Source organism: Eschscholzia californica, unplaced genomic scaffold, assembly GCF_041429995.1.
Source record: "Eschscholzia californica isolate CP2 unplaced genomic scaffold, dmEscCali1.0.p SCAF_5, whole genome shotgun sequence".
Classification (NCBI taxonomy): Eukaryota; Viridiplantae; Streptophyta; class Magnoliopsida; order Ranunculales; family Papaveraceae; genus Eschscholzia; species Eschscholzia californica.
This window is the reverse complement of record NW_028238472.1, coordinates 14,529,142-14,557,076: the sequence shown is the minus strand read 5'-3', so window position 1 is coordinate 14,557,076 and position 27,935 is coordinate 14,529,142. Positions and strand designations below refer to the sequence as shown.

Genomic DNA, 27,935 nt, shown 5'->3' with positions numbered 1-27,935 from the left:
CCTAGTCAGCTTTTACAAATCCAAATAGGTGGATTGTTCTAGTCAACTTGTCCTAGTCACAACCAAGTTGTTTTGTTATATAGATGTTTGATCATTCATCTTATGGTTATATGATTATAAGACACCAATAAACATCATGTGTGGGTGCTTCATCGTATCCTCGAGGCAGATTTTCTATTTCAGTCAGTGGTCTTTTTTTACAAGACTTTAGGTGTTTCGATGTTTCTTTGGTTATTGATTATTGACTCTTCTTTTTTCGAAGTTACGTAGTTATCGAACAAACCAAACTCTAATACGTATATACTTAACACTTAGAGTTGTTTGTAAGTTGTATCCATGTTTTATAAGGGTTCTGCAATTTTTTGTGGTCAGGGTTTGTGCTCTGTAGTTTTATGTTGTGTATGCGAATGTATGGTTTGCATGACAGATTTTACAGGTGCGACCTGTTCGATTCATAGAGGAGACTCTGCCAGATTTTTGTCTTGTTTGTGAATTGTCGAGGCGTGGTAGTTTCTATTTTGGGACACGGGGCGTCACAGTTGGTATTAGAAGTTCTAGTGATCGATAAGTCTTGTGTAATGTAGAGCATTGATTGCTCTAGACTTTAGAGAAAGATAAAAACGACGAAGACTAGGTGTCGAAAAGCTTCAAGATTAAAAACTACCAAGATTAAAAGACGATATATATACGTTTTCAACTTTTTATTATGATTTTTGTTTCTTACTTCGTTTTACTCGCGAAAAGAATACCTAGTGGATGGCTTATGATAGTCGTTTCATTCCTTCACTGTTGTACAAGGTGGTATGAGAGGACAACCAAGGATTTTGTGGTCAATTTTTTGGCAAGTCGACATATCGATGTCGTGGAGGTATCAAAGACAAAATTGTATGAGGTCAAATATAACTAGCGTTTGACAGTAAACAAGTTTATGATGAGCGACGACAACAAACTGTTAATAAACTTACAAGATAATATATCAGTTAACTTGGCACGAATATTGAAATTAGTAAGTTAATCTCTGAAGAACGACAATGTAAAAATTTACAACAATTCGGGAAACTTAAAGAAACAAATGGTGTTAAAATTTGTATATATGTGGTCAACTTGTTCAATATGGATGGACTAGTGGTAAAATTTGTAAGCCGAAGTCACTCGAGCATGTGATTCTCATATGAACGCATTGCCAGAAGTATCTAACCTAGGCGAATTGAGAATATGAGAAATGTCATCGAGTAATGAAGAAGCTACTGATTGAACCACTTATGAAATATTGTGACTGCAATGGTGTGACCCTAACCTTCGGAAGGACATAGGAGGATTTGTAGGGAGGTTTGAAGATTCATTTACATGAAGAAGGTAAGGGTACTAGGAAATATTATGGTTAGAAATCTCAGGTCATAAGCTCAAGAGCATCCAGTATGCTATCTGAAAAGCTCATAAGTTACAAAAATAAGAGGATCTCTTATAGAATCTATAGATAGAGTCAGAAGTTTACCATTATAGTGTAAGGAAGCCGATGACAGAGATTCATGCGAGACAGAGGCGAGTTAATCCAAATTCTGTTGACGAAATTTCTCTTAAGGGGGGAGGATTGTAACATCCCATGTTATTGGTTAAAAAAAATGAAAGAATAAGGTTAGTTGAGGGACTCTTTGGCATTTGGTTCAAGTCAAGATAGGGGCTAAATCAACAAATGGTTCAGATTTTAGGAGGTTCTGCAATCTGGTAGGATGAAGTGGGTGTTTCGCAATCCGACTGAAATTGAGGACCAATCTAGAATTTCGAGGTAATTAATATTATTAATTAATAAAAGAGAAAAAGGAGAGTAGATTTTTTTCTCTTCTTCTCTATTAGACTGCTAGGGTTAGGGTTCAAGAGGAATTTGATCAAAGGGAGAATTTCGAATGGTTTTCAAGGGGGAAATTTGATTTTCTTTGAAGGTAAGTGGTTATAATGGTTTTATAATAAGAATTTTCATTTCTCTCTCTAAATTGTTATAGTTCTATAAGTTTGGGCTTTAATGGAGTTTTTCATTTCAAATTTGAAGAATTCGGCTAATCAAAGAAGGGATTGAAAGAGATTCATCAAAGGAAAGCTTTTCTAATGATATTCATTTAAATAAAGGTAAGAAATCAACAATTTAGATAATTACTGAAGTTGTTGTGGTATTTAGGGTTTCTAATGTTGTAGAGATACCCTTAGCTGCAACATTTCAATTGTGTAATAATTTCTTCTCCACTGAAATTGACCTTTTCCGTTTAAATCTATCAATTTTGTTCAGTAGAACTTTCTTTAAGTCTCTCTCCCTCTCTCATGTTCAATCTTATTCCGCCATCTCCTAAACTTCTTATTGTCTCTGATATTCGAAGTTGTCTATCTAAACTTGAATACTATTACTTGAGACCCTCCATTATTTTTAGGTTTATGAATAAGACAAATATATGACAAAACACTATATCTATATGTGAAAAATGTCACTGCAAAATTCAAGCACATAAGTTGTTACAAGAATATTTTCGTGCCGGGAGGCACGGGCTATACCCTAGTCACGATAGAAGAAGGATAACATTACCACTAAAAAGTTGCCTTTTGGTTATAGTTTACAAATATACGTTGTAGTATATTTTCACTAGCGCAACTTGGTTTGAAATCCTTGCCATGCCCTTGGTTTTCAGTTTGGCACGAATCGTTCACAAGTGATTTCTCTAGTGTTTCTTTCTTTCTAGGTATGACAACTGTTGAAGAGATGGAAACAACAAGGGATGATGCCATGCCCATGGTTGAAGAAGCTTCTACTTCTAACTCGAACTTTCAGATGAAAGATACAGAAGTGGTTGATGAAGAAGTTGATTACGAAGGACAAGAAGACGTTGATTATGAAGAAGTTGAAGGAGAAGAAGATATTGAAGATGATGAATACAGACTTAGATTTGATGGAGAGATGAATCCTTTGGATTTTATAAAGGATAATGCTTCTGGAATTCAACTTTATCAACAGTTTGAACGGCTTGAATATGAGGCTCTAGCTGAGAAAAAACGCAAAGCTCTTAATGATCGCCCACGGTGAACTTCTAGAATCCCTTCCCCTTTTGTTTTGTTTTTTTGCATTGCAATTTCAGTTAATTCATATTGGTAATACTTCAGGGAAATTAGGGTTAATTTTATTCTAGGTTTTAGATATCTTTTGTACTTAAAGATTTTACTATGGTAGTGTTCTTTTAAGTCAGGTCTAAAATCTGACTGGAGGTCTGAATTGACTGTATTAAGTTGATTTTGATTTTTGGTTTCATTTGAGTAAGACAATTCAGATGAGGCAAATTCAGACAACGAGAAAAAACAACACTTATTTCATACAACTCAATGACTTGTTATTTTGGAATTCTAGCTAATGTCGAGTGCACAAAGAAATTGCATCCTTTTTATACCATCCTCTTAACAAGCGAAATATGATATGCAAAATTTGTATTTTCCGTTAACTATGATACTTTTTTCTAATTTTTCTGTGACAACACACTATGATGTTATTATATATATTTGGGTTTAGACATAGGACGAAACCTTAAGGATTTCATAGTCCTGTATGTAAGAAGGTTCATCAACAAATTACCCTTACGAGAAACACATCCATCCCTTTTGTCATTTGTTTTAGTTTAACTTTATATCCATTTGATTTCACAAATCGCCCGACCCAACCGCATTCTTGATGCTTTAAATCTTTGACAGTGATGGCTCTGCAAAGAAGGCCAGACATGAAGATGATTTTCTCAAAAGATATGATGAAATAATGGAAGGGATGAATTTATGCCCGCCGAGAAAGGGAAGGAAGGTATGCTCCTTACATCAAAATTCTGGTACTTGATACTTGACCGAATTGTAGTTTTACTCTCTCTTTGTGTGTTATAATTACAAAATGATAACTCAATTTTCATTTGAGCTTTATGAGACATTTGAGGTGCAATAGGCATTCAAGAGTCAAGCTAGTGTGTTTGTGATATACATGAGTGAGGATTATAAGCTTGGGTTAGACGAGGTAATGTTTTTGCTTGGCAAAAATCTTAATAGAAGTAGCATATTCTTTTCTTTTTACTGGGAAGTCACAATTCTTCGATTCTCACCATATGGAAGTCCATATATTGTATATCTTCTCACTGATTGCTCTTATCCAAGTAAAGGAAAAACTGAAAAAAATTGTATTACAATTTACAGCAGAACTCCTCCAATGGTCATGTTCCCATATGCTTCTCTTTATTCTTTAGTATTTATATTTCTGGGTAAAAAATATCTATAAAATCATTTCACTCACCTTTATATGTGACCTTTGAGTTGCTAAATCGTAGCGTGAATCATACCATGCAGGCTCGCTCATAAATGATTTTAAGTACGATTTGGATCGAAACTTGTACGATCCGATTCAAATTGCACGATTTGAATCGTAAATTTTACGATTTAACATCATTGCGAACACTTACACGAGGTGTTGGATACAATTGCACGCAATTCCAAAATGAGGAGACAGTTATATTTCTTTTCCTTACTATTACACCTTTTCTCCTTCCAAGTTCTTAATTTGGTGTTCATCGGTTTGGTATCTGGTATTTCGGAGTCATCCTTAACTAATCCGAAGTAATTTGTTAATATAATTACTCAATGGGGTTGGTTTGGTTACCAAACCGAGGCAGAATTTAGTAGATTGGTTACTGAACCACTACAAAAAAACATAACGTGCATGTTTGAACATCAAATAGAAAATTTACGATCAAAGAGAGACATTATTATATCCTGATTTTTTCCTTATATTTGATACTATAGCAAAAATGCATTACTTTATTTCATATATATGTCAAGATACACATAAGTTAAATTATCTCATCGGACGGCTGATATGAGATCCTCTTCATGCAAATTAAAACAAAATAGAAGGGCATTAGTGTAAGTCGACCAAAATTGGTTAGGATATCCTTACAATAACTACTACCACGTATTTCTCTCCCTACCCATGATTTTTTGTCAGGATTTTCAACTTATTTATGAGTTAGTTAATCTCCCTACCCACTACTTAAATGTCATCTCCGGCGTTAGCCAAGAGGGATCTGTCGCGTCCGTAGGACGCGGCGGAAACCTAGTATATGTAAGATATGTGACAACTTGTATAGGTTGTATGCTGTTTGGTTCAGTGCGGTTTGGTATTTTAAAACCAAATCAATTAACTGAACCAATCCAGTCGGTTTTGTTCACAATAACTCGTATTAAAAAGAGAGACAATATGATATACTCTATACCGGTGATTGTTTTTTCTTGAAACTTTGAATGAATATTTCATTAAGATGAAAGAAAACCATATAAGAGAAAAGAAAATAAAGCTTGTTACAAGACTTGTTACGTCATCCATTCTTCCCAGTTATGAACAAAATCATAGTATGAGTACATATTGCCATTTCTTGCCCAACGCAACAGTACCCCCTTGACATCTTCAACTAATCTGCTATATATGTTTTCATCTTTAAATATTTTGTTATTCCTATCTTTCCATATTCTCCATATAATAGCTATCTGGAAGATGTACCAGATTGCTTTACTTCTCTTCTGTTCCCGAAGCCCTTCCCATTGCTCTAGATTGTGACCATTGTCCTAGCTCTGTACCAGCTGACTTTGAGCGACCTATGAAATAGTTCCATATGCTTTTAGCCACTGGACAGAACGAAGATGTGATCAATAGATTCCGAGTCTTTCTTACACATAACACATCTATTTGATCATATTGAAGCCTCACTTGTTTAATTGATCTAGTGTTGGCAGCTTCTGAATGCGTGCTGCCCAGACAGTGAAGCTCACTCTCGGTGGAATTGGCTTTCTCCATATTGACTTGTTGTATTCCATAAGCATTTCTTGGCCCTGGCAACTTCTGATATAGAAGCTTTTCACATTTATCTTCTCGTTTTCTTTTTTCCTTCAAAATTCTGGTATCTGGGTATTCTGTTTTTGTTATACCTTGGAGTCTCCCTAACATACCAGCTAGGATTGGGATTACCCAGTCATTTAGGTTTCTTCTGATCTGAATATCCCACATCCCCTGCTGTTGATTGTAAATTTGAGCTATAGTTTTGCCTTTTGATTTTGCCAAGTGATGTATTGCTGGAAACCTAACCTTGAGACTTATGGATAAACATTATTCTCTGACCAGTACCCACCTTCCATTTGGTAACCTCCATATATTCTTCTATCCTATTCTGAGTACCTCTTCAGACTCTCCACAGCCATATAGGTTTCTATTCCTTATCCTCCTCCACCCTTTCATATCTGCTCCATACTTTTCGGTTATGATAACTCTCCACAGAGCTGTTTCCTCTTCTTCAAATCTCCGAAGGCATTTTGTAAGTAGAGCCTGATTCATGTTCTTTAGTTGCTTGATGATGAGACACCCCCTGCTGCAGCCCTTTGCATACTGTACTCCATGCCACCCAATGCATCCTCTTACTCTCCTTATTGTTGTCCCACATAAAGTCGCACATCTACTTTTCTACTTCTTCCCGAACTCTTGCTGGAATGGAGTCCAGAAGTATTTGGTCTTTGATGATGGATTTTTCTTAAATCTTGCGCCATTTAGATGTTCTTGATTCCGTTTTTTTCAGAATAAAGAAATTGTTTGATGGAATTACCTAACCACTTTTTTTGTTTCTTTGTGCAGCATAAGAAAAAGGGCAGAAGAAAGGGATCAAGTAAAAGACCTAGCCCTGAAGTCACAAAAAAACTTGGCGAGGGTATTAACTTTTATGCTAAAAGCCAATATGAAGAGGTGAGCTTGCTCATACATCAACATTTAGTTTTACTGCTTTAGTGTAAGTGTGCCACAAATGATTTATGTGTGGTGTTCCATTATTTCTATTTTGATTAGTTTTTTCTTTCAGGAAATTACTAATATTTAGGGGTACTTGTTAAACTAGCTTACCATTAGTATTAGTGACTACAAAACCTTATTAATTAACATAAGGGAACTGAATAGGTAACAACTGTTTACCCATATAAAGGGTAGATCCGCTTAGCGTCTCATCATTTTGCAGTTGGATTTGTTAAAAATTGTTTGTTCCAAAGATATTATCATGTCGTTTAATACGACTTCTTTCCCAAACTAAATTTTTAATGATCAAAATGTGGTTTTGTCCTTTTGGATACTTCCTGGTTGTGGTAGCATCACAGTTGTAATGGTTGTACTTGTACTAACTGTCGTCAGTTTTTTTGACTAGGCCAAATGTGTACTTAACGAAGCTATTAAGCTTGCACCAAATTTCTACGAATCGTACCAATCACTTGGCTTTGTATATGAAGATTGCGGAGAGAATAAAGATATCGTAAAGGCCATGAACTTTTATATGCTTGCTGCTCATCTTGCGCCCAAGGAGCAAGCTGCTATTCTATGGAAAAGGCTTGTGTGCCTCTCTATGTAAGTTATCTCATCAGTCATCATCTCTGGTACTGTAAGCATGTTGTTATCTAGTGGTATCAGTATTAGTCTTTAAGTGAAGTCCAGTAAATTTTTAATAGCACCACAGCAATTTTAGATTTTCTTTTTTGAATACTTTGAATAAATATAAGAAAAAAATGTATATACTCCCTAGATCATCATATTAAGTCTAGGGAGATTCAGGAGTTCGGGAGGTCTATAATGTTGTTAAAGCGGTTCTAGCTGTAGTATTTATTAGAATTTAGAGTCAATTGGCTATGTGTGGGGTTAGTGCACAATGGGGAATTATATGCTTCAGGGACTCAACCACATCTGTTCAGTGTATGAGCTTCATGTTTAAGTCGTGTAGATATATGTTTATACACATCTTCTTAGACTTTTCAATCTTCATATGGGTTTGGATAAACAAAATCTGGTGTAGTATTTACGTTCTCATATTTATTGAATGCAGAGACCAAGGTAATACAGGTCAGGCTACTTATTGTCTCTCTAAAGCAATAAGGGCAGATCCTGATGACATGAGTGTTCGATTTCAGCGTGCCTCACTTTATAATAAGCTGGGAAATTATCAGAAGGCTGCTGAAACATATGACAGTATAGTAGGATTTTGTCCGGAAAATGTTGAAGCACGAGAGATGTCTGCGAAGGTTTTCCTCATTCTCTCTCTCTCTCTCTCTCCCTCCCACTCAATTCATATGACATATGATTAACACCACGTAATTGGTGTCATGCATCAAAAACACATGAAAGGTATTATTGTCACACGATCTTCATATTTATAGTTGCATTTAATGAAAGAGTTGAGACTGATTAAAGACTACTTGATATCATAGAGGCTTCTTATATTCGTCAGACTTTGGCACAGGTTTAACATTTCTACTATTGATGACATTTGAGTTTCATAAGTCTGTCCAGGAATTTGGGACATACTGTTTAGCCAGTTACCAAGTTATTATTCTCGTGAAAAAAATGTCCAAGATATTATTAGATGGTCCGATAGGCCAAATATTTTACAAGAATGATAGCGCACTAACCTACTTCCTCAGATACATGGTAGGCTAAATAGTTATTTTTCTTGCAACAATAAGGGGTAATCTAATCATGCATCCTTTGTGACGAAAACCTGAAAAGTGAATTCAGGATAATTCCGTTGACTAAACTCAGGATACTGGTTAAGCAGCTTCGCATCTCTATCTGACATTGGATATTAGGCAGACTCCCCACTTGCCTAGTCGCAACCACCATGTCTATGTATCTACTTTGACTCGACAGAGGGCATTTATCTGTACTCAGTGAAGCTGAGATTTACTTTATCATCGATAGGAGAGAGAAGCTCTGACACAGGTAGGTTCTCCGATCACCGTCCGGCAACTTTTTCTCCCTTGAGATCGCAGCCTCACCACTCCACCGCTAATACCATTGCACAGAATCGGTGATTCTGGGATAGCGCCGATTGGTGGGCTGAGTGCATCGAAAAGGAGAAACGTAGTTGGTGGGGGGAGGGTAGGGGAAGGGCTGTTCATTGACACTTTCCGGCAGCATCTCCATCCCTAGAGATCGCAGCAAACCAGCCCACCGCTAGTGCCATTGCACGGAATCCTTTGATTCCGGTGTAGCGCCGTCTGGTGAACTGAGAGTATCGATAGGGGTACCGTCTAGCCGGGAGTGTTTGATGGCAACCAAGAATGGAATTTTCGTTTTCATAGAAAACAAGAGGCTTTCTCTCTCTAAACTGATAGGAGGTAGATTCCGAGTTCTGGAGCAAGGTTATTTCAGGGAATGGGAAATCCTCATTTCCTTGGAGGGAATGAATAGCTTGAGATCGTTTGTGGAGAATGCACTGAAGGATAGACCTAAGGATCAAAAGGTGACTATATTCAGAGATGGATCGTCACTTTGGTTATGGGAGATCATGTCTAACCAGAGGGGTAGATACATTTGGGCCCATAGAGGAGGAGAAGGTCGGAACACAAAGAAATCTATCTGTATCCCTTTTGGAAGAAATGGGGATGGGTGGAATAAATTTTCGAAAGCCATTAGCGAGGTGTGTTCTGAGTTTTATGTCCCCAAAAACTTCCAAGAAGCTTTAATGTTAGAACCTCCGGCGAGACAGCTTGCAACCCCAACGGCTAGGTCTTCATCTTATAATCCTAGTTCTCTTAGGAAGCAGAGACATTCGAATCTTACTAAGGAGGCAGGAGTGCGCACCTTTAACAGATTTAATGCCTTAGGTGCATTAGATCCTATGGATAGCCATGCTTCTTTGAAAAAAGATTTCCCTCGAGCAAAGAATATTAGGGTAGAGAATAATAAATCTTTTCAAATCCCCAAGGAGAATAACACCCACGCCGGACGAAGGGGTCTTTATTCTCAACCACCACCGTTTGGTCAACCAATGCATGGTAAGGGGTCTTCTCTTGGGAACCCTTCTTTTCCTGGCTATAAAAACCCGAAGGTTACCATTCGGTCGCAACAGTCAGCTTCTTTCCCTAATAGGCAAACCCTCTCTTCTTCTTCTTCAAATCCCTTAATGGCTTCTGCGGATATTTATAATATGGACTGGTCCTCCGCCATTATTCTAGAAAGGAAATCATCTTCCGACCACTGGGAGTTGGTGGAACAGGAAGTTAGAAAGATTGTTGGTTCTGAGGAGATTGAGGTCCTCCCGTACAAAAATGGTGCAGTTTTAGTGAAATCCAATGTTTCTTTAGAAGCTTTGAGATCAATGGAGTTCTTCTTTGTAGATAACACAGATAAGAAGATCTTTGTCAGGAAATGGAACCCTCACTGTAACTCGGTGATAATCACTCCTACGCTCATGGATGTGAAAATGTATGGTATCCCTTTCCACCTTTGGAACGAGAGGACCTTCGCTAACTTAGTAGAAGATCTGGGGGAGATAGTCGCCATTAGCTATGTAACAACACACCTTCGCATCCTTAACTATGCATGTGTATCGGTGGAAGTTAAACCCAACGGATCTATCACTGAAAGGAAGACGTTGATGGTGGATGGTGAGTGCTATCAAATATGGATTACTACTGAAGTGGTGGCGGAAAGAAGGCAAAGTATTCAGACGCTATCATCGCCGGAGACTCAAACCTTGCCGGAGAAGAACATGGTAAAAGTAGGTAGCGCGAGTACCGAAGGACAGCCTGGTGTGGAGAAGACTGGTACGATAGAGGCAGCTTTGAACTCTGAGTTGGTGACAGGTACTGACACTGATCTGGACAGGCCCGATGAGACATTGATTAGAGATGTGAGAAAAGGCAAGGCTAAAGTGGTCCAGGATAAGGAGATTAGAGTGGAAGAAGTCTCTGAAAAGTTGAAAGTGATGCCTGAGCTGAAAGGCATGGAGATCCGGACTGAGATGGTTGAAGCTTTGACCAAGATTATGAATGATACTAACAAATGGTCAAAGTCTATTACCTACAAAAGACTTAGGAAACACCATGATTTCAACAAGAAGAAACTATGGGCTTTGGGAAGGATTCCTATGGTTAAGAAAACAATTTCAAAGCACTACAGAAAGCCCAATCAAGCCAGGCCCAGCAAAGGTGGTGTTGATAAGGAGAATAAACCAGAGGCAGCAGCTCAAGATCCAACAGATGATAGGTTTACTAAAGGCACTGATGAAGATGAAATGATGGCTCGGTTCTATAAGACAGGTATGGAACTAGGTTTTACTGGTGGGGAAGAGTACGAACAGATCGTTGAACTCATGAAGAAGGAAAGGGTGAACATCAAGCAGCAAGGTAAGATGAAGGCAAATCAAGGTGAGGAGGTCCTGAACACTACCCCTCTAGCCATTATCAGGCCCTCAAAGAAGGACCACGATGGGGGCAGCAAAGGGAAGCAATCGGGGTCGGTGGAAAAGGTGGGTATGGCAATAATCATTCAGGATGAAGACATGGTGATGGCTGAGCATCAGAAGGAGAGCCCTAGCAAAGTTAGCAGGGAACTGAAGAATTTAGAATGGGGACTCAGCGACCCTCCTTCCAACTTGAAGAAGTCTCGTTCAGCACCTAGCTTTGGGGTGATGCAGTCTAAATGTCCTTGAACCTTTTGAGCTGGAACATCAGGGGGCTAGGGAGTCCGGCCAAGAAGTTAGCTATTAGGAAGTTAGTTAAGGAATTTAGTGTCTCTGTTTTGTGCATTCAGGAAACCAAGTGTATGGTGTGTCCTGAGTCTTTGATTAGGAGTGTCTGGGGTATAGGTGGCTGTGGATGGGATGCCATCCCAGCAGTAGGAACCTCTGGAGGCATTCTATGTGTTTGGGATGATAATATTTTGGAAGCTAAGGAAGTAGTTAAATCAGATTTCTGTCTTTCTATCTTGTTCCAAAACAAATCAGATGATTTCGAATGGGTCTTCACAGGGGTTTATGGTCCCTGTGAGAGGTCTTCTAGACCAAACTTCTGGTTGGAGTTAGATGATGTGGCCTCTAAGTGGCAGAAACCTTGGTGCATTGGGGGTGACTTCAATGTCATTAGATTTTTACATGAGAAGAAAAATGGGAGGAAGATCACTCGGAGCATGAGGGAATTTGGAGATTGGGTGGATAGACACTGTCTCTTGGACCTTCCCAAACAAGGAATGGAGTTTACCTGGACTAATAACCAAGCCAATCCAGTCCTTAACGTACTAGATAGATTCCTCATTAATGGGGAATGGGAAACCAAATATCCTAAGGTAGAACAAATCATCCTACCACGTCCTATCTCGGACCATGCCCCTATCCTGCTGCGCACAGATGTCACTAAATCCAACCCTCCTCCGTTTCGGTTAGAAGAGAGATGGATGTCTGATGCGGATTTTCTTCCTAATATAGAGATTTGGTGGAATGAGGCCCCAAAAGGAAATAGCCCGAGTAATACATTATGGAAGAAGCTTCATTATCTTAAAGACAAGCTCAAGGTATGGTCGAGGGACAAGTTCAACAAGTTCCAGAAGGAATATTTGAAGCTCCAATCTGACATCCATGACTTAGACTTCAAGGAGGAGGCTCAGCCTCTCTCTCCCATGGAGTTCAGCGAGAGGAAGAAGTTAAAAGATAAGTTTGAAACTTTTTTGGGGAAGGAGGAAGTGAGTTTAAGACAAAAATCAAGGGTTACGTGGTTGAAGGCAGGGGATAAAAACACGGCGTATTTTCATAGGGTTTTGAATTGTAGGGGGAGACAGAATAGGATCAGCATCATTCTCCAAGAAAATGGGTCTATAACGTCGGAGGAAGAGATCATGAAAGAAGCGGTGAATTACTTCACCAATCTTTATTGTGAACCAACCTTCTGGAGGCCAGGTATTGAAGGTATGAATCTCCCGCATCTATCTTTAGTGGAGGCAGAGAGTTTGGAGAGGGATTTTCGTGAGGAGGAAGTGGTTCAAGCTATATCCGAACTAGCCAAGGACAAAGCCCCGGGTCCGGATGGCTTCCCAATATGTTTTTTCAGTAAGTGTTGGGACATTATTAAGCATGATATGATGGAGGCTATCTCGATGTTCTCCAATTCGGCTTCGATGGATTGGAGGTTGAACCAAACGTTCATAGTCCTCATCCCCAAGAAGAAAAACAGTTCTAGATTCTCTGAGTTTCGCCCGATCAGTTTGGTGGGGGAAGTTCTGAGTCATTGTATGCAACTGGCGGAGAGTAAGGATTGGGTCTCAGGGTTTCAGGCAACAGTTTCGAGTAGAAGAATTAATCATCTTCAATTTGCGGATGATACACTGTTTTTCCTAGACGAGAATGCAGATCAATTGGCTAAGCTAAGGGAGATCCTCCTCTGGTATGAACTAGCCTCGGGCTTGAAGGTAAACATGGAGAAATCATATGTCTATGAGGCCACAAAAGTGGGGGATGACAATCGCAACCATGAACTACTCAATAGCTTCGGCTGCCCGTTAGGTTCGTTACCAACTTCTTACTTGGGTCTGCCACTAGGACATAGATATAAAGCAAAAGTCCTTTGGGACCCGGTGATTGAGAGAGTGAACAGGAAATTGGCTATGTGGAAAGGATCGGTTCTCTCCCGAGGTGGGAAGGTGACTCTCATCAAGTCGGTACTCCAAGCTCTCCCAACATACTACCTCTCACTCTTTTCTATCCCCTCCGGAGTACTAAAGATTATAGACACTAAGATGAATAATTTTCTATGGAATGGGAAGTCGGAGAGTAAGAGAATGCATTGGGTGGCATGGAAATACGTTAACACTTCTAAAGGTAAAGGTGGTCTCGGTATAAAGAAGTTGAAGATCATGAATCAAGCTTTGTTATCTAAATGGATTTGGAGATTCGACCAAGAAGCCGGAAATCTGTGGAGAGAGGTGGTGGGGGATAAGTATGGTGAAGACCCGGAGCAATGGGCTGCTAGGGTACGCAATTTACCTTTCGGTTGTGGTGTGTGGAAAGGAATCCAAGGATTCCTTACCAAGTATCGAAGTTTAACCAGGTGGGAAGTAGGTGACGGGAGGAAGATTAAATTCTGGTCTGATGTTTGGTTGGGTCCTACTAGCCTTATGGCTCAGTTTCCTTTGATTTACGCTATAGCTCCAGATAAGAAGGTGTTGGTGCAGAACATGTTCAACCAGGAGACCCAAGTTTGGGAAGTCAATGTGAGGAGGGCGCTAAATGACTGGGAAATCAACTCGTACCTGGGGTTACTTGAGGTATTACAGTCAGTCACCCTAGGCAATGAGGAAGATAAAAGAGTTTGGAATCATGATGCAAAGGAATCGCTCTCGGTCAAACAGTGCTATGGATTACTGGATGGAGGTGACCAAATCATAGCTCCAACCTTAGTAAAAGTACTAAGGAGGGTGGCAGCCCCTCCAAGAGTTGGATTTATGCTTTGGGCCACCTTATTAGATAGGCTGCCGACGGTGGACAAGCTAAAACGCAGAGGATTCCAGATGGTTAATCGATGTACTCTATGCAAACAGGAGGAGGAATCAAGGGATCACCTATTCCTCCATTGCAAGGTAGCCAGTGGGATCTGGTCCTACTTCCTATCGACATTGAAGATAACATGGTGTATGCCCTCAACAGTCCCTCAACTGTTCGAGCAATGGCACTCCATCCCGAAGCCTAGGTTCAGGAAAGAGATCTGGAGTGTTATCCCAGTGGCAATAGTGTGGAGCATATGGAAGGACCGGAATAGCAAAGTATTTAAGGAGGCTAATGGGAACACGAGCCTCGACGTGGATGACGTTAAGTCGATTGTATGTATGTGGGCGAAGGGTATCCCAAAGTTTAGTCACTCGTCTTATGTCGATGTAGTTTGTAATTGGGAGGCGTGGATATCGTGAAGAATCCATCTTAGCCTTACTCTTTTCTGTTTCTTTTCTATTCTTTGGTGCTGCCGTTGTATAGTTCTCTTTTCAATATATTCAATCAAATTTTCAAAAAAAAAAAAGGGCATTTATCTGGTCTGTCCCTACTATGTGTTCTTGTTGTGTATATCTTTTTTCACAATATGCGAGTTTTTTCTTCTTCATACAGGACATACATTAGCCCTATCCTTTAGTATTTTGTTTGTCTCCCATCATATAACTTCACAACATAAGTAATTTTATCTCATAATCAGGTAAGCTGAGAGTAAGCATTTGATAACACTTATAATGGCCATCAATTGATAACACGTCTCATTTCAATGTTTCTACTTTGTACCTGCCTCTTACATTTTGCATTTCTCTCGTTGCTGTTTCAGATGCACCAAAAGTGTGGCAGGGTTGATAAATCCATCAGCATTTTGGAGGACTATATAAAAGAAAGGTCAAAAGACGCTGATTGGAGTGTGATTAATCTTTTAGCTACCATACACATGGAAAATAATGACCATGCGAAAGCACTTCAGCAAATTGAGCATGCAAGTTCTAACTGCTCTCCTGAAGAATTTCCACTGCATTTGAACGTGATGGCAGGAATTTGCCACGCTCATCTCGGAAATATTGAAAAGTCTGAGGTTTGTACTGATTGGCTTGTATTATAGACGCTAATTTAGTCTGGTTTGTAGTGTTTTAGTTTACATAATCTATCTCTTTTCTTTCTTTTGCGAAGCTTTTTAAGTGGCGGTATATGTTTTTTTTGTTGATTTTTGAGATATTCTGAAGGAATTAATGAAACTGTTCTCCTTCTACATGCAAATACTGGATGGTCATGTTAATAGTGAATTATTTGGACACATTGTAGGACTGTTTCAAGAAGCTGCTAGTGAAGCAAGAACCCAATGCCAGTTTAATTAAGGTAGTAGCAGACACATTTATGAATCTTGGGCGCTGTGAGTCTGCACTGAAGTATTATTTCTTGCTAGAAGGAATTGAAGAACATGACAATGTAAGTGAACATCAGTATACATATTTACATTAATTTTTGTTTTTTTCTGCACTGTCAAATTATAGAATTTAGAAGAAACTAGTTAGTTGCCCTTCCCTTCATTGGAACTTCACATATATATAGAATTGTAAATTTTATGAAGACTACTTACTCAGGAAGTATGGAAAGAATCCTTTCTGACTTATATGTGGCGTGCTATGTTTTAATAGTTCGTGACCAGAAAAAATGAAATGGTAGAATTAAAGACTTGGAGTTGATGTGAATAACAAACAACTGAATAAGTTAGAATAGTTCATTGTTTTGTGGATTTTACTTCGTTGAGTATTTATTTATTTTACAATAATAACTTATTTCCTTGTTTGAGGTTCTATGAAAATTGTAATAATCGTACATTTGGTCATTGGAATAACTATACTGTATAACTTGCAAACTGATTTTTTTTAGGGAACATCATTAATTTGTGCAACTACATTAAAAGCAAAATAACTTTTCCAATTTTATTTTTATTAATTTTTATACAACACGATTAATGAAAGAATAAAAGGTTTGCCATCATACAAGCAATTGAGGTCGGAGGGAGTATCATTTATCTATTGATTTAATTGATTATTTTGATTCACATTGTCTATCAAATGACAATGTTCTATAATATGAGATATAAATATCTGCAGAATGTTTGGCGCTCCAACATCTACCTCCATGCCTCGGCATACCCAACAAGTTTTAGTATTCTCCACAAGTCCGTCTTTCGCCCCTAAAACCTTGCTAGGTCTGTCTTTGAAGTTCTAAAATTAATTTAGTTTCACAGTCCAGAATCACTTCAAGATTCCTATGCGTAATCAAATGAAGCATGAACTGATAAAAGTTGGATGATCATGGCTCAAAAAAAACTCCGGAGTTATGATTTCAGTATTCTTACCCCATCTCTCTGCATAATCTATCATGTGGCGTTACATCTGTCATGTTTACGTACAGTTAGGCAAAAAAGGAGAAGAGGGCAACTTTTCTTCTAACAAAAAGTTGAGCTGATGTCAAACAACTGATGTTCCTCAATGATGTCTTGAATATTTTGAACAAATGGAGATGTTTATTAGCAGCCCATTTAAATATAGCCCTACACATACTAAATATTAGAACATGTTTTGGTCTTTACTGCTATGCACCTTGGATAAGGCAAAATAAAATTGCTTTTGACGTGCCGACACGAGTACCCATGTCGGGCCTACTTTTATTTCCTTGATGTTTTGTATTTGCTAGTGTTTCAATTAACACTCACAGTTTGAATAGTTAGTAGGCAGTTGGAACCTTGCAGTATTTTGCTAGTGTCTCAAATAACTTCCTCGGTTGCTGACTACTTTTGTGCATGGAACTTTGCAGGGCGATTTACACCTTAAAATTGCTCAGTGCTATGTATCATTGAAGGAACGAAGTCAAGCTATTGCATACTTTTACAAATGTGAGTTTTGACTTTTTTGTATGTCTTAGGGTTTTCCAATTTAATTTGCTTTTGGTTGTCGGTTATGCTTATATCCTTTGGTGAGTGAGGTAGTATTAGTTTGATTTACTAATTATGTTATGCTCATGTTGCCACCACAAAGTGTATACTGAGGAAAATCTATTATTTTTGAGGAGATGCGTTATAGGTCAAGAGCAACTTTTTATTGTCTGTCATGCTGAACTTTCTTTGAAACTCTCGAGACAACTTCTGATTTCTCTTTGCACCACTGGAGTCTCTTTTCGTTCTACACTTTCTATCTGACTATCATACCTCTGATTTGGACTACTAACTGTTTTTACACAGTAGTGGAACAATATGAAACTTTATGCTGATAGCAATATATCATAATACAGTTGAGAAGAATTTGGAACATGAAAAATTTTTGGACTAATTGATAATATGGGTATGTGATTGAGTGGTTCTTGAACTATAGTTAAGTAAGCTGAAGTTCTAGGGCGACATAACGTGTTCTCTTTCATAACTTTCAAGGAGGATATTTTGGAAAGTTTGGGTTTCATGACAGATTCTACGCGTAACACCTTGACTTTATCTATTCCCTCTTAAACTTTGAAGTTTTAAGAAGGAAGTAGATTCGTTACAACACTGATTTCATTATTAGACAATAACACCATCTATTATTAATTTAATAGTTGGACTGTGATTGCTTGAGGCTTGCATATTTGGCTACTCATGCACATGCTTGTGGTAGGTATTTAAGTTTGTTGTTGCGTTGTTACGCAAGTGTTTTTTCCAGCTACTCATCATTTATCCACTATTTCTTTTTGATGTTTTTTGCAGCTTTGCGTGCAATGGAGGAGAATATTAGTGGTCGCCTAACTTTGGCTTCTCTTCTTCTTGAAGAAGAAAGAAATGATGAAGCTATTATGTTGCTTTCTCCTCCGAAAGATTTAGGTAGAAGTTGCATTTAAAATTCACAACCAACTTTGTTAATATGTAACAGGAATGTTGTTACACACTTATACCCATCTTATTCCAGTAGCAGATACTGATGCAAGTTCCAAACAATCTAAACCTTGGTGGAGTAATGGTAAAGTCAGAATGCAACTTGCTCAAATTTATCATGCTAGGGGGATGCTTGAAGATTTTGTGCAAACAATCTTATCATCGGTTCAGGAAACAATGTTCATCGAAAGTTTGAACCAGAAGGTAATCATTTGCAACCATATAAACATTACTCTTGTATCAGGTTTTTGTACAAACAGCAATTTAACATGAGCTGAATGGGTAGACAATTCGGAATTTGGGCTGATATTTTGAGTAGATGATGACTTAAGAGATTAAACGATATTACTCGAAAAAGATAAGGCCTAAGAGATCCTTCAACTCAGTATGAGATTTGAATTTTGAGCCAGTATTTCCAATCGGGAAGTCAACCTCCGAGCACTAAACACTAACAGTTACCTTTAAAAACAAAAGGGGTCTCGTCAGGTAGATATGATTCAAGTGTGATTGCTGGTCACAATTTTTTTTTTAGAATTGTGGTATAAGTTAGAGTTGTAGTCAAAATGTAGATTTGTACACTCAGTCAAGCGTATGGAATTTTCATGGTGTCCTCTGACATTTCCTTAGGACAATGCCATGCCGTATTTTCTTCTTTCAGCTAAATGAGTTGTGGAGAAAATAAGTAGGGAGGCTGGACAAGGTGCTCCGTTGATGGGATCTCAGAGATAAACCTTCTCTGGGGTCTCCTATTACTTCATTTCCTTTTGAGTTACTCATGGGGTACTTTACAGCGGTAGATCCCAAGATCTAGGTGATTCAAGAGACAAGAAATTTTCTTTTTGAAATTTGCCAGGATATCATAAATGCTAATGTATCTCTTGGCCTCATATTATGATTTGAAATGCTTAAGTTTATGTTTCATCAATAATAGGAATGAGGTTATACTCGAACATAATTTATGTGATGTTAAATCTCTTACCGTTCGGGTCTTGACATGTTAATAATAGACATTCTTTAGGTTGTGTGGTGGGATCTTTACCTTCTAACTACCTTGGACTTCCATTAGGTCAGTCGTACAAATGTAAGACCATTTGGGATCCGGTAATTGAGAGGGTAAATAAGAGACTCTCCTCGTGGAAAGCAAAAACCCTTTCGAGAGGTGGGAAGCTTACTCTTATCAAGTCGGTCCTCTCGGCCCTCCCTATCTATTACCTGTCTCTCTTTAGCATGCCCTCTTCAGTTCTGAAGGAGATAGACAGAAAGATGTGCGAGTTCCTATGGCATGATAAGGGGAACTCTAAGAGAATACATTGGGTAGCATGGGAGTCGGTGTGTAAGGAATTGGAGGCAGGGGGCTTGGGTATCAAGGATCTGAAGAGGATGAATGATGCTCTACTCACTAAATGGTTGTGGAGATTTGCGATAGAAAAGGAAGCTTTATGGAGGACTATTATTTTTGAAAAGTTCGGGAGCTCTAGAGGGGGCTGGAGGCAGGAAAACATAAAGTCTCCATTTGGTTGTGGGCTATGGAAGGGGATTTCGGCCAGAGAGAAACTCTTCTTTAGCCTAACTAAGTGGGTGCTGAGAGATGGGGAGTACATTAGGTTCTGGGAGGATGTTTGGTGCTCACATATTCCTCTCAAGGAGAGGTACCCAGCTATCTACTCTATCTCAACATCCCATCAGAAATCGGTTAAGAGAGTCACTACAACCAAGCCTTAGGGTCATGGGATATACGCACGAGAAGAAGTCTGAATGATTGGGAGATCCCAATCTATGCAGACCTTTTGAGCTTGTTGGAACATCTTGCGCCGGTAAAGGGTAAAGAAGATGTGAGGGTCTGGGTTAAGGATGAAGAGGATAAACTCTCGGTTAGTAACTGCTATGTTAGGCTTAACCAGTCTTCACATCAGTTGATGGATTCGTTTGACTACAGATCCCTTTGGTCCAGTAGCATCCCTCCTAGGGTAAGCTTTATGGTCTGGGCAGCAGCTATAGGCAAGCTACCTACGATGGATAATTTAAAAAGGAGAGGATGGATTATGCCTAATAGATGTGGAAGGTGCATTCAGGAGGAAGAATCAGTGTCCCATTTGTTCATTCATTGCCAGGAGGCTAATAATCTGTGGCAGTTCTTTATTGGGTCGATTGGAGTCAGTTGGTGTCTTCCAGGATCTCTAGTTCAGCTCTTAGCCCAATGGAAGAAGATTCCCATGAAGAAATCAAAGCGAAACCTTTGGGTTATGATCCCATTAGCAGTTTGCTGGTGTATATGGAAGGCTAGGAACGAGGGCACCTTTAAGGACTCCACCCATGCCTTCAAGGTGGGGGAGGAGGATGTTTTGGGGGTCCTATTCCACTGGAGTAGGTCCCTGGGCTGGGCTAGGGCGTATTCTTATTTAGACTTCGTGTCGAACTGGGGGGGTGTCATAAGCATGTAATCTTGTAATCGTGCTAACCCCCATCCCTTGTACAGTCTCATTCTTTCTTTCCCTTTAAATTAATTCAAAGTTTTCAAAAAAAAATAATAGACATTCTTTGCAATCTCCTTTTCAAGCATAAAAAGTTTTGCTTCCTCACTAATACAAGTTCTACACTTGAAATAGGTACGCCCATCAAGAAGGCTCTCGAAGAGTGTCCTCTGTGAAAGAGTAAAATTGTTGGATGGTGATCAAACTGATAATGTGTTTTCTGGATTTAAACCACCTGAAGTAACACCAATAGAAATGTGAGTGCTTGGGTGTTTTCGTTTTTTTGTGTTGGTGTTTAATATGGGAACAATATATGATCTGTTTTTTATGACAAAGTGACAACACCATCTTCAAATGCCCACTCTTCATAAAGTGATTCTAATGAAGAATCACTAGTACCAAAAGAAGTATTTGAATTTCCGTTGGGAATACGAAGCTGCGGAAGATATCTCGCCAAGTTAGAGACGGAGGACTTGCTTTTTGTCACTTCATATACTATAGTAGAAATACATTTTTATCAAATTAAGTTCAATTTAATGTAGAACAGTAGAAAAACCTCTAAAATTCTGGAGACGTATGGTACAAATTTCAGTTTATATAATGTCCTTATATGCAGCTGTTTGGTTAACCTTGATCCTGTTATCTTCTCCTCTTTCATTGTTATCTTTTTCCAATGGATGTATATCTTATTAACACTGTTTTATTTACCTTCATTTGATAATAATATTTAATCATTTGTGTGATTTCTCTTCGCTCAAGGTTAAAAGCTACAAGAGCAAAGAAGTCACTTGAAAAGAAAGCAGCAATGAGAGAGAAAAATAAAGCTGCTGTAATTGCTTCTGGCCTAGAATGGCACAGTGACGACTCAGAAGAAGAGTGTCCGGTAAGTGATTATTTCCAAACACGCTTACTCACTAATTAGCAATTATATTTGGAGATATTGGAATTCTTTTTTTTTTTTTTGAATCCGAGATATTGGAATTCTTATACTCTTACCTATTGTTATTGCTTTCTGATGATTGGTTTCAGAGAGAAGCACTAAGGGAGCCGCCATTGCCAAATCTCCTGAAGGATGATGAACATTATCAGCTTATTTTAAATGTCAGTATCATTTCTTTTTCCTTTTCGTTTAGACTTAGTTTTGTTTGCGTTGTGTCTCGGTGAAAAATCGGGTATAGTGATTGGTCATAAGAATCATGATCTTAGTTGTGTATATGCATGCTTTGCATTAGGAAAGAGAAGGATGGAGGAAACCTATATGATACTATTCTCTATATCTTTTGACTTGTGAGATTGATAGAGAGATACTGATAGTAGTCGAAGGGATATACCGACCAAGGAATGAAATTTCGGTTTCGGTGGAAATTTCGGTCGGTCCAAAAGTGGAAACGTTTCTTAGAAATGTTTCGGTCAGTGTGGAAATCTTACAAATCTACAGAAATGATAGAAATATGATGCAATTATGTATAACAAGATTATTAAACCATAATGAAGCATGAAAATGATGTTTAACTTTATCTATTAGTTTAAAGGACTATTAACAATTACACAATTACTTCCGGGTGTAAATTGAATAACTTCTTGGCTATAACACCTAAACAATAACATTCTTACTGATAATAGTTAATAGTTAACAAACTGTGTTAGTTTGAGAATGTATCGTCAATTACACAGTTATATCAGGGTGTTACTAAGATAAAATCAATTTAGGCAGTTAAGTCAAGGCGTAAATCATTCAAATAGATTTAAAAACCATGGAAAACATAACATAAAAAGCAAGAGAGATCTAAGAGAAATGAAGATAAAAAAGACGAAGGAAGGGATATGTTTCTAGTATTAGTCTCTCCGGTTTTTTTGCTAGATTTCTACTATGTCGGTCGAAATTTCCATCATTTCTGTGGAAATTTCGATCATGTCGGTGGAAACTATGCAGGAAATAGTTGTAAGTGTTATTTCGTGCACCTAATCTCATTTTAGGAAACGTTTCACGAAATTTCGGTGAAATTTGCACAAGTCATGTACATGCAAGATTTACACACAGGTTCGCACAAGTTAACACATAGTTGTATAATTCAACAAGTAGCTGAAGTCTTGAAAGCATTCACATGATTTTTAACCAATACCAACATAAAAATCAACTCAATTGTCTTGTATATATATATATCCAAAATATATTGATTAAACTTGCATTAATCGTACTGAAAAAACCTTAAGAGCCTAGTCTTTCATATTGACTTAAATCTCAAGAATTTCGTCGAGGATTTCTCAATAAATTCACGAGAGTTGAAATAGGGGGGAGGAGAGAGACATAAAGAGGAGATGAAGAAGAGAGAAAAAGACAGAAAGAGGTGAGAGAGAAATTAAGAAGGGAAGTACTTTGAAAAAAGAGTAAACAGGAAAAGAAGAACAACAAAAGCTAACTGATGGAATTATAATTTTGGGGATAAATTTGAGTATTAGATAAATATAGGGCCAAATTCCACAGTTCGTTACAACTTGGGGCCAAATTCCACAGTTGGTTACAACTTGGGGCCAAATTGTAATTAACCATTTCAAAAGGGGATTGTTACCGTACATGAAGCAGAAAGGCAAGGTGGGTCCGTGTAGGACAATAGGAGTTAGTCTAATAGTGGGCTTTAGTCGATTAATTTTCTTTACAGTCACCCCTCATTTCTTAAAATTACAAATGAAAATGTGGCCCCGAATTTTTGGGGCCCAAAGCGAGGCTTTGCTCGCTTTAGGCCCAGGGCCGGCCTTGGGTTCGACATTGAACAAAATACTAGCTATTTGAATAAGTTGAAGTTCCCCTGCTTTATGGTTGGAGCTAGAAGTTTAATAAGTTAAAACTCTTATGAAACCAAATGAAGAAGGCAAAGAAAAACAAGCAGGGGAAACCAAATGAAACCTTTTGGGTTAGTTAGCTGTCAGTGTCATGCTGAGCTTTTATTCGTTGCACTTCTTATTTTACCTGTATGAGGAAATAATTGATCTGTCACTTTTCTCTTAATATTTTTAATTTTTCGTATATTAGTTGTGCCTTCAACTTTAACTTCTATTGGTCATTAATTTCTTACTAATGCAAACGCTCTCATTTATGGCTTACTCTGACCTTTCCAAACCAATCAATTATATCTACAGCTATGCAAGGCATTGGCCTCTTTATGTAGATACTCAGAAGCTTTAGAGATTATTGATGACTGTCTGAGATTAGTGGGCAACAGACTTCAACAGGAGAAGAAAGAGGAACTTAAGTCACTTGGAGCTCGTAAGTACTTATATTAAAGGGAACTAAATTGAATTACTTTATTTCTAGGTTCTGATCATAAACTTTGTTACATATCTACTAACACGAGAGGTTATTTTACCTGAGAGAAAATTTGAGAATCTTTAGAACCTGTCTAGAAAAAACAGCAAGTACTGGACTTAAAAACATTGCACAATATGTCCTAGAAAACTGCGTCCACTTGGAATATAACTCATTCTTCTGTTGTAGTCGAATTAGTTGATCTCTTGCAGAAATTTTCATGTTTGCTTGTGTAGCCTGAATTCATCTATCTGCGTGTACAAGGATGAAACATGGAAGATTTTAGAACTTTGATAAGTTTTGTTTTGCTTTTATTTTTTGTTTTCTCATTGAGTACCATAAGTTCAAGATATTATTCAAGTTGGAAATTTTCTTTATACAAAGATATTTTTTTTTTGAATAATTTGAATTTATAAAGAAGAGGGAAAACAAGAGAGGAAAAATAAATAAATTCTGATTTACTATCTTCTCATATTCTTCAGAGATAGCATTCAACACAACAAATCCATCATTTGGCTATGATTACGCACGAGACCTCGTTCTTCAAAATCCAAAGAGCATCTCTGCGTGGAACTGCTATTATAAAATCATTTCCAGGTACTTAACACTGTCGTTTTTTCTGATGACACAATTGAGAGTATCCTCCAAAGATACTTTATTCTAACTTTATTTATACTTCCATTTTTTTTCATGTTATAGATTCGAGGATAGGTTGTCAAAGCATTCTAAATTTTTGCGTATGAGGAGGCGCACACACTCAGAGTGTGTGCCTCCAAAGATCATTTCCGGTCACCAGCTTACTGCAATCAGCCAGCATCAAGCAGCTGCAAAAGAATATCTTGAAGCTTATAAACTTCAGCCAGATAATCCTTTGATTAATCTGTGTGTGGGTGAGGATAGGTCAATTTTGTTTCTTTACTTCCATACCTAATAGTGTTCTGCCTGTGATGATTTTTGAGAAGGATTTCATTTCCTTGATCTTGAACTTTAGAGAATAATTCAGTTTGTTATCCCCAGGTACCGCTTTAATCAACTTGGCGCTTGGACATAGGCTTCAAAACAAACATCAATGTGTAGCCCAAGGCTTTGCATTCCTCTTCAACTACTTGCGTCTTTGCAAAGAAAGCCAGGTATGTCATTTATTTTACATCGTAAACCTTTTGTTTTGCTAGCTGTCAGATTTAGGTCTTTAAAAATTGAAGTGGCTACGGGCCTATAAAATCGGTCTTAATAGTTAGGCTTTTCTCTCAGGCCCTGTGTGGGTTTGGATGACTGGGTAAGGATTTTTCCAATTGAACCGAAGACCGCCATTGGACCCGGGCCGGGCTTCGGGCTCCCTGTCTAAATTCCCACCCTTGGGTTAATGCCATTTAGGTATAATTTGATAATGGCTGATCGAAAAGTAAAAAACTGCAGGTAAAAAAAGTAAAACACCTAACAATACCCAAGTGCTTGGGACATACAATACTACTTTTTTTGCAGTTTTTTACTATAACGTGAGTGAGGTAACTGAAACAATTTGAATTCTATATGCAGGAATCGTTATACAACATTGCTCGGGCATGTCAGCATGTTGGTCTTGTAACGTTAGCAGTTTCATATTATGAAAAGGTACTGGCAATGAGAGTGATAGATTACCCACTTCCTAAGCTTCCTAACGAGGATCTGACTACTCCGGAAACTAAGAAAGAGGGTTACTGTGATCTTCGAAGAGAAGCAGCTTACAATTTGCATATGATCTACAAAAAGAGTGGAGCTGTAGATCTTGCTAGACAGGTCCTCAAAGATCACTGCACTCCTTGAGGTCAGGATAGAAATATGACCTCTAACCTCTGCTATAAGGTTAGTGGGGGAAACCGATGATCATGGTGGTTTAACAACTTGAAGGAAATAGGGTTTAGACTTCATTGTTAGAGCATCTGGAAGGAATTTTCTTAGGGTCCTTTTGGTTCATGTGAATTATTAAGGAAAACCGTTTTCTTTCCCATGGGAAAAGATGATAATTATTTTTCCAGTAAAATCAAATGTAAGTATTTGGTGACCTCAGAATTTTTCAGGGAAATAAAAATTTAGGATTTGGTAGAGCAAGAATTGTGAAGCTGCAAGGGCAGTTTGTGACTGACTCAGTCTCAAGTACACAAAAATAGGCAGCTAACTAAAACAAAAGCTAGACATTATATCAAATATCACAATGAATTTTCAAGTAATGTTCCAGTAGTCTTCCAAAAGTTGAAAAACAAATGAATATGGCTAAAACATTTTAAACTAAAAATTTGACGTCACAAATCTTAGTAGTTGTCGATATTGTCCCTGTTTTAGTCACCATGCACAGGTGTGGGTTTGTTTTTAACCAGGGCTCTAGGAGCCACTCCGAAAGGCCTCGACACTTACTAAGCAATAGTATACACCTATAGTCCAGTCTATGGACACTCTCGTGAGCGACGTGGGACTATCATAATCCTCTGACCCTCAACGAAGATAACAACTCTGATACCAAATTGTGACGTCCCAAGCAAACATATATAAAAATAAATATTAGATGTCAAGTATCTAATTATTTTAAAGAGTTACGGGTGCTGATGTCAAAAAATGACCTTCCATTATATCAGCATGAAACAGGGACTTGATGCATGACAGCGTCCGTTATGATCCAACATTCTGTGAGTTGATTGGGATTCCTTCTTTCCGTTCCTCGCTCCAGCTCCAGCTCCAGCTCCAGCTCCTTGCTTCTACTCCTACTCCTCTTCCTAGATCTTGATTCCTGAGGTGAAAACCTGTAAAGGGTTCGAAAACCGCTCTGACGCTCGAGACAGTCGGGATGTCTTTGCAGTAAAAGATTGAATATTAATTGAACCTTTTGGGGGCGACTATGTGTTACTCAGTGAAAAGTGGGGATGAATATCAAACTCAAGTTGTCATCTGGAAGACGATGTGGGGGCTCTTTATAGGCGATGTTAGGCCGACTGTGATAAGTGGCGTAAGTGAGGCGGCTGTCGTCAAACCATTAGAGAAGTTATCTCTTATTCGTATCTAGGATTTTCCTTAGAGTCTATCTCGTACTAAGATAACAGGAAGTTCCAATGTTCAAAGATACTTCATAGATATCATGTCGAGGTGATAGATCTTCGGGGATATACTCTCTCCTTTGATACTCTTGAAGTCCAAACTTGCTTAAACACTTAAGATCTTTAACCGAGTGGGATCTTTTAGGGAGATTCCTGGATTAAGTCTGTAAGTTGTTGGCTGCTTCTGCTTCCTCAGTTTAGGGCGTGAGATCGGCCTAGCTTACGCGGACCCCCTCATTCCTTTAGAGATTCTAGGGCTGATCTGTTTGTGCCGGGGGCGAAACAGAGCTGATACCTCTTATCTTGTCCAGCCGACCTCCCATTTAGGGGTGTAAGTGGCGGAACGTTGAGGGCTTAGCTGTTCTGCTACCTTAATCCGAGTTGACCCGTTAGACTTCAGGTCAATTCTTGGCTCTTTGACGTCAGTCAACGTTTGGACAATTTATGCATCATCCACTGGGATGAAAAATTGTGGTGACTCTTTTATGACGTGGGTGAATAAAATCCAAGTTTGATAATACCCGAAATCATTCAGCCCATTTATTTGAGTGCTCTTAGGTTTAAATTGGATATTTATCCATCGTGAGTTATTCCCCTGCGAAAAAGACGAATCATAGTTGACAATCGAAAGCAGGCGTGAACCGTATTTCGTGATTTGAGGGACCAAACAAAAAAAAAATTAGCAGAAAAATTAGAGCTTTAAACATTAATGTTTCAGTTCATCAGACGTTCATATTACTTATTCAAAGTTCGTCAGACTTTCAAAAAATAAGAATTACCATCTAGCCTTTCAGAGGTAAAGTCGGTTTATCCCAAGAGACAAACACTGAATCTGTTGATACAAGT

General features: G+C 38.3%; 1 protein-coding gene across 10 annotated transcripts; it reads left to right on the top strand.

Moving 5' to 3' along the window:
* The first annotated feature begins 1,790 nt into the window (after positions 1-1,790).
* Positions 1,791-26,067, top strand: LOC147537328 (tetratricopeptide repeat (TPR)-containing protein). 10 transcript variants are annotated; one of them, XM_086639195.1, is made up of 20 exons: positions 1,791-1,940; positions 2,048-2,124; positions 2,727-3,063; positions 3,724-3,826; positions 6,686-6,793; positions 7,242-7,438; positions 7,911-8,106; positions 15,163-15,417; positions 15,645-15,788; positions 17,166-17,244; positions 18,085-18,198; positions 18,290-18,453; positions 20,856-20,977; positions 21,480-21,603; positions 21,750-21,821; positions 23,859-23,985; positions 24,507-24,621; positions 24,724-24,914; positions 25,042-25,154; positions 25,561-26,067. In XM_086639195.1, exons 3-20 carry the CDS (start codon positions 2,729-2,731, stop codon positions 25,825-25,827), a joined length of 2,826 nt encoding a protein of 941 aa, XP_086495321.1. In that variant the 5' UTR covers positions 1,791-1,940; positions 2,048-2,124; positions 2,727-2,728; the 3' UTR covers positions 25,828-26,067. The 10 variants fall into 10 exon arrangements, 6 of the variants coding, with proteins under 6 accessions (XP_086495321.1, XP_086495318.1, XP_086495322.1 ...); XM_086639192.1 differs by having other exon boundaries at positions 1,791-1,947; positions 18,284-18,453; XM_086639196.1 differs by having other exon boundaries at positions 1,796-1,947.
* Positions 26,068-27,935: the final 1,868 nt, after the last annotated feature.